Here is a 14,278-nt window from a genome sequence, read left to right on the forward strand (position 1 = left end):
TTTGTTCTGATGCTTCTTTCATGCTAAAACTGGAATCGGTGACAATATGGGATAATTGACTCTGCTGTCACCCCTGAACTATTTGAACATATGGAAGACATACAAACCACTGCCTCTGTATTTTACACACTTGACCTGCCAAGACACTACATACCTCAGCCTGTTATTTTGGCTTTAAGCTTGCTGCTATCCTGCGGGCTCCCAAGGATAATGCTTTGCTGCTTCCCTTTTCCCACCCAGTTCCTAACCTCTGACAGGGCACTGCTATTTCATTCAGGCTAATTTTTTTTTAAATTTAGAAATACTCATGTTTTAAACATTTTTTGTGATTATGCAAGTAATATATATTCTTTGAAGATTAGAAAATGACATGTTTTTCTTTGACTATTTGTATTTCCATCTCCCAGATATACTTGCTGCTAAAATTGTCCAGATATTTTTCCTATGCATAGATCTCTATATATTTTTATATAAAAATAATTTTATGAAATAGAATTTTACCATTGGCACTATTTTGAAGTGTGTAATTTTATTCTAATATATCATGAATATCTTTCCATACCCATATTTATGCCCCTAACTTTTGTTTTACAGGACTTCCTAGTACTTGGTTACATAGATGTGTCCTGATTTATTTTCTAGCACTAGCCTTATAAAGTTGTAAACTGACATTGGATTTAATTTATCTTTTATGTGTACATTACTGCTATCATTACACTTCCTTGTTACCTCTTAGGCCTTAGCATTCCCTTATCAATTCACTCTAACATCTTTGCATATGGCCATGTTTCCTAAGAGGAAATTCCCAGCAGTATAATTTCTGGGCCAAGAAGTATGTATATCTAAAAGGTTTTAGAAACCTTCCTGGCCGCATCCCAGCAAAGTCTAAAAGTTGTGATTTTTTTTTTTCTCTAAACTACTCAGCTCTCTCTCACTTTTCTCCTTGAAGAATTTGCTCTATGAACCCATCTAATAACAGGACTGAAGGCAGACCTAGAAAGAGTCAAAGGCAAAGTTTGTTAGAACCCTAATTCTAACAGTTTTATAGGGTTTACTTCTCTCACTAAACAAATAATAGTAAGCATATTAGGAAAATTTTGGAAAGTGAAGAAGGCTAATAAATTTTCTAATAGTCCCAGAATTTCAACATGTACAAGCCCAGGGATGTGGTTATGTTTACAGGTAAAAGAGCTCTTGGCAGAGAAGGGAGAGTGTGGACTTCCAAGCCAGGCTGACCTGAGGTCAAATCTTAGTCCCTTCTTGGAGCCTGATTGGTTAAACTTTGTTTCCTCCGGATACGGGAGAGCAGTGCTTCCCCAGAACTGACCGAAGGCCTGGAGCTCATCTACATAGAAGAGCCCAACAGTGTCTGGTACAGAGTAGGCAGTCTGTTACCCGGAGCTGCTAGGATAGAGTATTTTGTTTCCATGTATTTTTCATTTACTTTTTAAGACTTCCTTAGTGATAGCAAACTATAGAATTGTAAACCAGGTTGTTTCATACTTTAGTATTCTCTGTACAAGTTAAGTTTTTCTGTGTGTAAGGGCTTCTCATATATATGTTGCAGATTTGAAGTTCTCTTTTTCTCATTTCATAATCACATTCTTAAATGACTAATTATAAAAAAGTTTGATTAACAGAGCATAAAGCATTGTATTTTTAGTTTTCTTAGGATAGATTTCCAAAAAGTGGTATTATTAGGTGAGATGTGGTGTAAATATTTTTATGGCTTTTGAAACATCCTGATAAATTGCCTTCCGGAGGGGCCCTGCCTTTTGTAGCAAAGGGAGGTCCAAGGGTTTGAAACAGGTGACAAACCGTCCTCCCTCCTGAGTCACGACAAGTGTTGCTGCTCAGTTATGTTCTGTGGGTCTGCTGCACTGGAAGAATCTTCCATAACACGGCCCTCTGGATAGACAAAACAAACTGCAAAGTTTGTGCATGCGAAGAAATGTCTTTGCCATGCCTGGTATAAATAAGCATGTGAACAACTTTACCAGCAATGGGTGGGTAGCTCACTTAAAACAAACCAACAAAAAAGTTTGTCTAATTGATAAACCAAAAAAGTGATTCTTTGCTTACTAATGGATTTTCCACATATGCTTTTAAATTTATTTGTGAACAATATAGATACTTTGCCTTTTTAGCTAGTGTGTCTTCATGCCTTTTCTTGTTGATTTGCCTGAAATCACTTTTTTAAAATTTAAATTTAAATTCAATTTAGTTAATATATAGTATGTTGTTAGTTTCAGGCAGAGTTTAGTGATTCATTGGTTGCATGTAACACTCAGTGCTCCTTCCATCAAATGCCTCCTTAATGCCCATCGCCCACGTTACTCCATCCCCTGACCCACCACCCCTCCAGCAACCTGTTTCTTCCCTATGGTTAAGAATCTCTTATAGTTTGCCTCCCTCTCTATGTTTATCTTAATTTTTCCTTCCCTTCCCCTTTGTCCATCTTTTTGTTTCTTAAATTCCACAGGAGTGAAATCATATGGTATGTGTCTTTCTCTGGCAGACTTATTTCACTTGGCATAATACCCTCGAGTTTTATCTATGTTGTTGCAAGTGGCAAGAGTTCATTCTTTTTGATGGCTGAGTAACATTCCACTGTTATATACACCACAGCTTCTTTATCCATTACCTATTGATGGACATCTGGGCTCTTCCCTTAGTTTTTAAAGTAGGCACTTCTGAAGGATGAATGTTTTTCATTTTAAAGTAATACTTGGCTCATTAAAGATAACTCCTATTTTATAGAAAGGTAGAACCCTCTTTTCTTTGCCCCCACAATGTCCCATATACCATGAACACCATTTTCTTATAATTTAAAAATAATTACTAGATTCATGAAAGTGGCTGCCTCTGGGGAGTAGTGGGGAAAGGTCTAGTTTTCACAGTACCTCTGCCTTTTCACTTTTCTACCTATGTGACTGTATCACTTATTACAAGAAAGACATTTGGTTTGCACAGAGCTATGATCACTCCATGTGTGCAATAGTGCAGATCCTATCCCCACTCCCTGCCTTACCCCTGCGCCCTGCTGTCTCACCTCCTCGTCTGTTAGCACCTCATTAACAGCTGCGCCACAGCTTTCCACGTTGGAACCTTCCTCTGCCATTTGAATGTTTGACTTAGTTCTGCTTTCTCATAGTTGTAAATGATATTGCAGTGAACATGGTGGTGCTTAAATGTTTTTCCAGATTTAGGATTCTTTCCCTCAGATAGGTTTTGCCAAAGGCGAATCACTGGGTCAGGATGGGTATGATCATTTTAAGGTTCTTAATACATACATCCAGGCTCCCTTGAAAACATTATACCAGTTTGCACTGCTGCCTCTAACGTGATGGTGTATTTTCCACACATCCTGTTGGCATTATGTATTAACAGCATTTTTCTCCTTTGTTGATTTAATAGGGGAAAGGGCATCTAATTTTAAATGCATTTATTTTGTTCTTAAGGAGGTTGAACATTTCCCTCTAAGTTTGTTAAGCAATTACATTTTTCCCATCTTTGCATGATCTTTGTAGCCTTAATACCTTTCTATCAATTTAAATAATCTCTTTATATAATAAATATTTTTATACAGTTTAATCCTGTGTTCCAAGAATACAAAATCTAAACTTCTCTAAACAGTGTTTTAATTATTTTATTTTCAAATCTATTTTAACTACTCTTGAATTGACTTTGATATATTGTGTGAAGTAATCAAAATTACCCATTCTTAATTGCTCCAACCTCAATTATTAGTAAATGACTAATAGTCATAACACATTATTGTATAGTGTAGGATCTATTATCCGGACCATCTACATTGTTTCATTGACTTGTTGTCCTATTTTATTTTTGATCTATGTTCTTCTTAATTTTTCTAGCCTTATATTTGGGTTTTCTATCATACCTTTAAAAAGTATATTTATATATATGCATATTGCTATGAAAATACATAATTGTATTCTTCTGGATGAAAATTTATGTTTATTAATTAAAAAGTCTTGATGAATTTATAAGTACATGAATTTGTAAGTACACTAGAGGAAAAAAATTGTTACCTTTTAATCTTAGCATCCTGGAACATACTGTCCTTTCAATCAAAGTTTACAGTTTACTTCTCATCACGTACAAGTTTTCCTTAGTCATTCCTACATACTGTTGCAGTGGGGGTTTCCTTGTGTGTGGTTTTTCTTTTTTGTTAGGGTTCTCATTTAAAAAAGCCAGTGTTCCAGGAATGGGGTCACTTCAGTGTTGCCCCACTGCATGTACCCAAGCCAAGCAAACCCGAGTTCCACAAGCAGTTGGGGGCCACGAATGCTCCTGAAATGTTTATGTAAGCTGGAGACCCTTTCTCCAGGGAATCTGAGAAGCTTAGCAGTGTGCATGGTGTGTGTGTGTGTGTGTGTGTGTATGTGTACCCACACACATACTTATGAATATGACTTTAGTGCATCAGCCATGCCGCCACATTAGCTTCAAATCTCTCCCCCCGCTGATACTTCCAGTTGGGAAGGTCTGGGTTCAGTGCTGATGCCTGGGCCATCAGGTCTCCTACAGGTGGGATCTTGCAGGAAGAAAGAAATAGAGGACCCACAGTCTGGCACCTGGCCCACTTCAGCCTCTCAGGTAAAATGTTAGGCTTGGTATAGAGAGAAGGGAGCTGGGCTTCGAGAATCAGCCCCATGAGGCGTACGTGAGGGAGCCAGGTGGGCAGGAAGGGGGAAATCATGAAGAGGAAGTGGGATAATCTTCAACAAAGCACCTCTTGTCACATGATCTTAGACTTTTCAAGAGATGCTGGAATGCTCAGTTTTTATGTGATGTCTCCCAATATTTTAATCAAAGCAACTAATTAAAAAATCCACTCAGGACCATAAAACACTCGTGGGCTATGTCTAGTCCATAGGCCTATTTTGAGGCATCTGAATCACTAGGGGCCAGATCTGCTGCTGACTGGGTAGGGATTTGGAGTGGATAGACTGGGAGGGGCAGTCATTTGCTCAAGAACACACAGGCAGAAATCAGTGGTATCCTTACTGACTCCAAGCCAGGCCCAAGTGAGTCCCGAGCCATGCTATTACCTACCCCGTGGTTTAAAGGCAGTGTTTCTCAGTGTGTGGCCCTTGGAGCAGCAGCATCCTGTTAACCTGGTGTACTAGACTAGTGACGGCCCACAGAGATCAGGTCCTAATCCCTGGAACTTTTAAATGTTGCCTTATTTGGAAAAGGGGGCTTTTTAGAGGTGATCAAGGAGTCTGAGATGAAGAGATTATCTGGGTTGGCCCTAAATGCCACTAACATATCCTTATAAGCAAGCAGAATGAGATCGATCTCTCTTTCTCTCTCACACACACACGTGCAAAATTTTAAGACTAGAATGATTCAGCCACAAAACAAGAACAGCAGCAGCTGAAGAGGCAAGGAAGGACTGTTACCTAGAGGCTCCAGATTACGGCCCTGCTGACATCTTGTTTTCAGCCACCAGGTTTGTGGCAATTTGTTAAAGCAGTCCCAGGAAGCGAATATATCTAGAAACATCTTAGAAATTCTGAGGCTCCCTCCCAGACCTGCTGAACAGGAGATTTTGGGAATGGGGCTTAGCACCCTGTTTTAACAAGCCCTCCTGTTGAAAGCTGAAGTTCCAAAAACACTGGCTTAAGGCAAGGGCTGAAAAAACAGGGGCCAGGGCATTTTGTGCAAATGTGATTTGGGGACTGCAGCAGAACTGGAGGTGAGTTTGACCTAAAGGCATTCACGCATCTGCATGAAGTGCTTGACCCCCACAGACATATGAGCTTTTCAACCTTGTCCCAAACCAATATTTCTCGAACTTCAGTGTACAATAAAGAGAAAGGTAATAAGCAAAACAAGGTGGTATGTGCTACAAAGAAAATGATGGTACATGGGCAGAGGGGGTGCCAGTGGGGAGGGCCAGTTTTAGACTGGGTGGTCCAGGAAAAGCTTTCTGAAGAGGTGACCTTATGAGAAGGCAGCCAAGGAACATTAGGGAGGAGAGGGTTCTGGGCAGAGGAAACAGCATGAGCAAAGTTCCTGAGGTCAGAAAATAGCTTAATGTTCGGAGGAAGTGCTGGGAGAGCAGTGCTGTCATAACCCGCTCGAGGAACTAAATGTGTCCCATGTGACTCTGCTTGGAGAGGAATCCTGAAAGCTTGTGCCTGGCTTCCCCAGACCTCACCCCATGCGCCTCTTTGCAGGTTTTGCTTTCTATCCTTTTGCTATAACTCTTAGCCATAAGTATGACTATATGCACAGTCCTTTGTGTCCTCTTACTGAGTCACCAAACTTGGGTGTGGTTTTGGGAACCCCTGAGGCATATCCCCAAGACTAATGTATGTGATGTCTCAGACCTCCCGGGGTGAAGGAAATCTGAAGGTTCTATGTGCATAGTATGTTTTATTAAGAACTGCTGGAAATCAGTTGCCACAACGGTCTTCCTCACCCTCACTCTATGTGTAGGATTTCTCCCTGGTTATGGATCCTCTGATGTACTTTAAGGGGTGAATCACAACTAAAGGCTTTTAGACATTCCTTACACTCATTGGGTGTCTTGATTTTGTGGGTCCGCTGGTGCTTGGTCAGGGAGGAGTGGTACCTGAAGGAGTCCCTGCACTGCTTACACGTGTAGGGACTCTCCCCAGTGTGAGTTCTCTGATGGAGGCTGAGGGAGGAGCTGTAGCGAAAGTCTTCTCACAGTCACTGCATTTGTAGGGTTTCTCTCCTGTGTGGGTTTTCCGGTGCTCGATGAGGGAGGACCTGTACCGGAAGGGTTTCCTGCAGTCAGGACACTTATAGGGGTTCTCACCTGTATGAGTTCTCTGGTGGAGATTAAGGGATGAGGCCCAGCTAAAAGCCTTTCCACATTCATTGCATTGGTAAGGTTTCTCCCCACTGTGGATCCTCTGGTGCTGGCTGAAGAAAGACTGATCACTAAAGGCCTTCCCACACTCATTGCACTGATAGGGTTTCTCGCCAGTGTGAATCCTCTGATGGGAGAGGAGGGCTGAGCGTTTGCTGAAGCCTTTCCCACATTCATTACAGAGAAATGGCTTCCTGCCACTGTGGGTGATCTGGTGCTCCCAGAGGAGGAGCTCCGCCTGAAAGCTTTGTCACAGTCCTTACACTTGTATGGTTTCTCTCCAGAATGAATTCTTTGATACTGAGTAAGGTTTGCCCTCTGGCTGAAGGCCCTCGTGCACTCACTGCATTCATAGGGTCTATCCCCTGTGTGGATCCGCCAGTGCTGAGTAAGGAAGGACTTGGAGCTGAAGGCTCTCCCACATTCAGGACATCCATAGCCTTTCTTCTCTGTGAAGCTGCTCAGAGATTCCACCAGGATGGGCATCTCAGAGAGGCTGTTCTCTCTGTAGGCCTTTATGAAGTTCAAGTCCCGATGTCCCTTCTTTTGAGGTGACTCTTCAGAGATGTTATGCTTTGAAGGTATCCTGTTGTCAGACCCAGTGCCCCAGTCTGAAATAAAGTTTTCAAAACTGCAAATTCCTGTAAGGTGTGAGACAGAACACTGAAAATCAGATGGCTGCTCCATTACCCACTGTGACTATCAGTCTTGTCAGCCCGACCATGCTCTAGTCCCCAGCAATCTCAATCAAATACAAATCCAAGTGTTGGTTAGCATTTTTAAAAGATTTTATTTATTTATTTGACAGAGAGAGAGAGTGAGAGAGGGAGCACAAGTAAGGGGAGTGGGAGAGGGAGAAGCAGGCTCTCTGCCAAGCAGGGAGCCCAATGTGGAGCTCAATCCCAGGACCCTGGGATCATGACCTGAGCCGAAGGCAGATGCCTAACGACTGAGGCACCCAGGTGCCCCATGTTGGTTAGCATTTACAATCACTTCAGGTAAAGGAAATTATCTATGAGCATGTAGGTGGGCCTCACCCAATCAGTTGAAGGCCTGCAGAGCAAAACCAGCTTTCACATAGAGGAAATTTTGCCTTAAGTCAGCAGCATCGGCTCCAGCTTATTTCCAGCCTGCTGGGCAGCCCCACAAATGTGTTGAGTCATTTCTTAAAGTAAATCCCTCAATATATATAGTTTATTGGTTCTGTTTTTCTGGAAATTCTGACTGATGTATCAGCTCTCTAATGAGGCTTGACACCAGGAGGACACCTGGAGCCAGGCTGGGTTAAGGGGGAAGCATGCATAGATTTTAAAATCGGGGAAAGCAGAGTTGACCGACAGAGGAAAGAAACATGTCAAGGATGAATCCAGCTCATCTGGGAGCATGAGAACCTGGAAAGGGCAGACCAGGACACTGGGGCCTCAGAAGCCCATGTGGGCTGGAGTGAGTTCTCACTACCTCACAGCCTGGTCTCCGCAGCTGGGGCACACACACACTCAATTTTAGGCCGTTGCTGTTCTTCAGTGAGTCATGGAACTAAGTCAGGTTCCCTGCCTTGGCACCAGTGACATTTTGGGCCAGGCAGTTCTGTTGTGGGGACTGTCCTGGGTATTGCAGGATGGCAGGCAGCATTCTTGGCCACTTCCCCTCTGCACCACAGCGCCCTCTCAGCAGGGACGACCAAAGAAATCTTCAGACATTGCTACATGTCCCCTCAGGGCAAAACTGCTCCGGGTTGAGACCACAACTTTAGTAGGTTGTGACAAGAAGTTTTAAACAACGGGACAGAATGGAGTAACAGTGCACTGTGTATAGTAAGGACAAGTATCACTTCATACAATTTATTGTTTAATTAATTTATTTATTTTTAAAGATTTTATTTATTTATTTGAAAAAAGATCACAAGTAGGCAGAGAGGCAGGCAGACAGAGCAGGAAAGAAGGCAGAGAGGGGTGGAGGCAGAGGCAGAAACAGGCTTTAAACTGAACTGAGAGGTAGACAGTACGTTCTCTGTGGACACCTTTCAATGGGACCCCACTGACTGCACCCTTGTCGACCCTCCTTTGGGCTCTCCTCCCCCACACACATCCCAGCCAAACACTGGCATATACTGAGTGTTCAGCAGGAGTCAGCTACCAATAATGGCTAAACCAAACGTGGCCAATTAAAAAACTCGGTCCCCTGGCCTCCAGCTGGCTTAAGAAAGAGAACAGATTTGGTCTGATGGCACTAGGGCCTGCAACTTCCGTTAGAACTTCTGGGAAAGAAAGCCTTCTGCCCTCCTGGGACCAGCGTGTCACTGAACCCATTGCTGCCAGAAACGGAAGGGGCCAGCCCAGGAGTGGAACCAAGAGAGGAAGAAACAGAACTGAGAAACACAGAGTGGGAGCCTATAGAGGACCAAAGAGACTAAGGTGAGGAAGTAACACTTGAGCTCCTGGATCCATTCATGCCTGAAGTCTGAGTTACCCTTAATGTTTCCATTATGTTCATACAGAGAGGTAGACACTTCAGGGGAAGGAGTGTGGGAGGACACTCAGAGGCACTGGATGGCTGAGCCTCAACCCAACACAGTGCTGACATTCCTGATGCCCCTTGGCTTCTGTGCAGTAAGGTAGGGTCTGAGTTCACTGATAAGTTACTGTCCTTACCCGGTGAGATCAGGTTCCTGTAGTTCTCCAGCATGACGTCCCAGTACAGCACCTTCTGGCCAGGACTCAGCTGCCCCCACTCCTCCTGGGAGAAGTCTATCGCCACATCCTGGAACGCAATTAGCTCTTGGAATGACAAGGCCACAGCATGACTAGCCCTTCATGTGTCCATAGGGAAAGGGGCCTGGGGTCAGAAGGGGAGTCAAACAAGAAAAAGAGTGGGTCAGGCTGGGTTCAGGACTCACCACAGTGTGGCGGAGGTTGCATGTGGTGGTCCAAGAGCTAGAACCAAGAGCTAGAAGAGCCCACAGACTGCTGAAGTCTGATTCCCGTGGGGCTCTATAGGGAAACTGCAATGCATTCAGTGTGACAAAGATTTACTGAGGTCACCTACGGCCGGGCACCTTTCTAGGCACTGGAGATACAGACCAAAACCCTGCCCTGGTGAGTCCCACATTCCAGTCAGGCTTAGACAATAAACCAGCCAAACAGCATGTCAGATGGTGCTAAGTGCTACAGAGAAAAACAGGCAGGGACGAGAGTGATGGGACATTAGGTACCAGCTAGAGTGGTCAGGAGAGACTTTACAAGGCAGTGACTCTGGACAAAGACCCGAGGGAAGTGAAGAGGTCTGTGCCATGTGGCTATTGGAAGGTGCCAATATTTTACTGGCACTGCCGATAATTTAAAACATGGATGTTCATACAAAAATCCAAATATCAGTCTTGAAAAACAGGAAGCTTTTACATTGCAAAGCCTGGATTCCTGCAGTGACAACAGGCTGGAGCCTGGTCACAGTCACCCCTGTAGATGGGCTCAGTTACCCACTGTGACTCCCCAACTCTGGGATCTCAAACTCAAGTGCCTATGGGGGGGACTAGCGAGGTAGTGGAATGAATGAATTGGGCTGCCCGAATGCTTACAGTTTTCCTGAAACACATGGCCCTCTTTCATCCTGCTTCCATTTCTCCCTTTCCTGAGGAAAGTAATTCTCTGCTGACACAGGATTCAGTTGCTGGGGACTGCGGCAAACTAGAAATCTTGTATCCAAAGAGGGCGCCCCCGCCTCAGCCCAGCTAGCAGTTGTCACGGAACACCGGCCTAGTGTCGCTACCTCTGACCCTGCCTGGTGCGTTCACGGGTCTCCCGCAGCACTTACCACCCCTGAATGACCAGGCTGGTGTCTTTGTTGAGTGTCCTGCACATCGCTCCTGGTCTCCACCCAAGCAGGGGCCTCATCAGTCTCAAAAGGACTGCATCCTGGTGCCTACAGGGTGCCCCGTACACAGGAGGCCCGCAGATATCCGCCGACTAACACGTGAAGCACACCCGCCGCCACCACTACCCACTGGGTGCTCCACACCCAACCAGGAGCGACGTCCTGCCTTTCAGGACCCAGTGGCCCTCCCAGGGGAGACCAGCGAAGACTGACTGACCTGGGGCCTCATAGTCACAAGCCCGGGAACCATGCCCTCCTCGGCAAAGGACCTGTCCTGGTGGAGGCCTGAGATCCGAGCTGGGGAGAGGAGGAAAGAGTGGTGAGAGAGGAGGCCCAGCTGGGCCATCACACCAGCCCCTCCTCCAGGACCCGAAAGAACCACATCCCTTGTCAGAGTTGGAGGAATGCATTAAGTGGCACTGTTTCCTGCAGCCCAATCTAAGCTGAGAACCCAAACTCTGGAAACAAGGTACCTGGGTTTGAATCCCACCTACGACCCACTCACTGTATGGCGTTGGACAAGTTCCAGGACCTCTCTCTGAGACTCAGTTTCCTTATTTGAGAAATGGGGATAGAATGGTATCTACCTGTAGGACATGGTGACAGCATTACTGTGGTGGATGGTATTAGTGCCCCCAGTCCTTCATGCTCCCTGTAGATATACCCTTGGCCATGTACCTCTGAGGTGACCTGTCACCTTAGTGTGGTCTGTCCCCACCTCTTGACATCAGGTCTGGCCTTGTAACCCGAGTCGACCAGTGGTGGCCTCATCTGCTCACCCCTTCACCGTCCTGCTGTTCCTCCAGGATCCCAGGCTCATTCCTGCTTTAGGGCCTCTGTCCTCACCTCTCCCTCTGCCGACAACACTCTTCCTCCCACTTCTCCTCCAGGTCATTCTCACCGTGCAGGGCTGAGCCTAGACTTCTGTCCTCAAAGGGTGTTTCTACCGGCCCAAACTCAGTGAGCGGACCCAGCCCCTACGTCCCCCCGCCCTCTAGTGTTTCCTTCCCGAGCATTTAACAGTGACGGGTGCTATTTCACTGTATTCCCCTGGAGAATGCAAGTTCCATCACAAGCCGCACCACCCAGGAACAAAATTCCACAGGCATCCCCAAGAAATCTCATGCACAAGGGACAGTGACACTTACAGATGAACGCAGCCACGCGGACTTAGCACAGTGTGGCCACCTGGTTTGGGGACACTTGTTATACTTGCGCACAAACACAACCACATGCACATTGTTCGCTTCCTCAGGCAAGTGCTTGGAAGCCCTTCCCACAGGGACATCCAGCATGGCATAGGGTCATGAACCACAACAGCCACACAAACTTGCCCTCCACGTAAGCCCCTCCCACACAAAACCACACACAGAAGCCAAACTCCATTACCAGAGCCACAGGAGTCACACAGGACTGGGCTCCCCGTTGCTCTAACGCCCCCACTCAGTCACATACGATCCCTTAAATGACAAACTACCATAGACCCTCGTAACACACAGGTCTGCATTCAGTCACACAGACCCTCGGACGAGGACAAACTCACACTCACACACCAGGCCCTTCCACACTCAACATGCACACCCAGGCTCAGGCAGGCCGCGGACACTCCCAGACAACACCACACACACACACACACACACACACACACACACACACACACACACGGCTTGAGAGGCAACTTCAGACACTCACAAAATCCCACCTGAACTCTAACAGCAAATCTTCCTCGGCAACGCCCCGTGCTTGCACGCGCACACACACCGCCTCACACTCCGCTCACGCCCCCCCCCCACCCCGGCGCTCACCCCAGCAACCCGCAGAGACGCCTCACCACGCGGACGTCACCGCATCAGACACACCCGACATGCCCTCGTCACACACACACTCCCACCGAGTCACGGATCACAAAGTCACACTCGGCAAGGGACACACGCACACACCTACACTCGCTCACGCGTGCACCACACCTCCGCTGAGTTGCAGCCCAGATGTGGCCGGCCGGAAGTGGAAGCGCTCCCGGCGCCCGGGTGAAGAGCTCTCTGGGAGTTATGGTTCAGAGACCGGCGCTCCGGCGTACGTCCCCGTGGCGCTGGGGCTCCATCCTTCCTGGGTTCAGCTCAGCTCCTGTGAGAAGGAGGAACCAGCTCCGCAGAGCGGATACTCCCTGTCTCCCAAGTGAGAGCCCTTGTCTGAGAAACAGGAACTAGCCCCACAGAGCAGATACTCCCTGTCTCCGAAGTGGGGAGTAATGCCCCACAAATGAGGCACTGGAAGGCAATAGGAGGTGAAAGGACGATGCTGCCCAAAGAGGCGGCTTGGGAATGTCTCTGCACCTTCCAGGAGATGACATTTGAAGTGAATTTCAAGCGCGGGCAGCAGCAGCCACGGTCCAGCTCGGCAAGGGCATACCAGGCTGAGAAAGGAGCCAGTGCAAAGGCCCTGAGACAGGGTGAAGGTTGATGTGCTTGAAGAACCAAGGTAACGCCCGCATAGCTGGGGGTGAAAGATGCAGGGGTGGGTGCAGGAGAGGCCGGAGGCCCCAGGCAGTGGATGGGCACTGAAGGGCCGCAACAGGGGGGTGGCGTGGCCCGATTTATGCGTTCACAGGAGCCCGTGGCTGCTGGGTGGAGGGTGAGTTTGGTAAGCCAAGAATGAAGGCAGGGAGATCGGAGAGGAGGCCGTTGCAGTGGTCCAGACAGAGACGATGGTGTGCCAGGAGAGGTTGGTGGCCGTGGGCATGGTATGACGTGTGTGGGTTTAAACCTGCACTGGGGGACATGCTGGACGTGGAGTGTAATGGGAAGAGGAGGGGGTAAGAGAGTGCCTGAGTGCCACCTGGTGGGGTGGAACCTGGGAAGGCACAAGCGTGGAGGACAGAAAGCTGCCTGCACGTGTGCTCAGTTTGAAGTCCTTGCTGCATATTCACTCATTGTGGTTTAATGTCAGTGTATTCACTCACTAACCATCTATTTTTTTTTTAAGATTTTATTTATCTGTCAGAGAGAGAGAGCGAGAGGGAGCACAGGCAGAGTGGCAGGCAGTCAGAGGGAGAAGCAGGCTCCCTCCGGAGCAAGGAGCCTGATGTGGGACTGGATCCCAGGACCCTGGGATCATGACATGAGCCGAAGGCAGCTGCTTAACCAACTGAGCCACCCAGGCGTCCCTAACCATCTATTTTTTGGGACAACTGGGACAACTGCGTGCTGGAGCAGGCTGGGAGGTCGCACAAGAGTTCACTTTAAATGTTCAGAAATGATGCAGATCGGTTGTTAGGCTGCGGACTCCTAGTTTGACATCAGCTGTGGTGAGATTACTTAGGCCATGGCAGTTGGCAAGTGCTACAGTATTTTCCTCCAGAGAGCTGGCTTTCCAGCTCGCCATTAGATAATAGGAAACAAACACGTAATCACCTTCATTCAGCTTTCATTCTGGTGTGTGGGGGACAGATCTGTAAACAGATAACTAAACAATTTATTGAAACTGCGGTGTGTATTTTGGAGAAATGGGAGTTCTAAGAGCATAGAAGGAAAATGACTT

At 46.9% G+C, this 14,278-nt stretch overlaps 1 protein-coding gene across 1 annotated transcript; it reads right to left on the reverse strand.

The window, feature by feature from the left end:
* Window positions 1–6,456: 6,456 nt before the first annotated feature.
* On the reverse strand, window positions 6,457–12,607 carry LOC122913395 (zinc finger protein 525-like). Its single transcript, XM_044260138.1, has 6 exons — window positions 12,601–12,607; window positions 10,959–11,038; window positions 9,523–9,631; window positions 7,187–7,512; window positions 6,775–6,998; window positions 6,457–6,685 (listed from the first exon to the last, which is right to left on the reverse strand). Exons 1-6 carry the CDS (start codon window positions 12,605–12,607, stop codon window positions 6,457–6,459), a joined length of 975 nt encoding a protein of 324 aa, XP_044116073.1.
* Between the last annotated feature and the right edge of the window lie 1,671 nt (window positions 12,608–14,278).

Source organism: Neovison vison, chromosome 7, assembly GCF_020171115.1.
Source record: "Neovison vison isolate M4711 chromosome 7, ASM_NN_V1, whole genome shotgun sequence".
Taxonomy (NCBI): Eukaryota; Metazoa; Chordata; class Mammalia; order Carnivora; family Mustelidae; genus Neogale; species Neogale vison.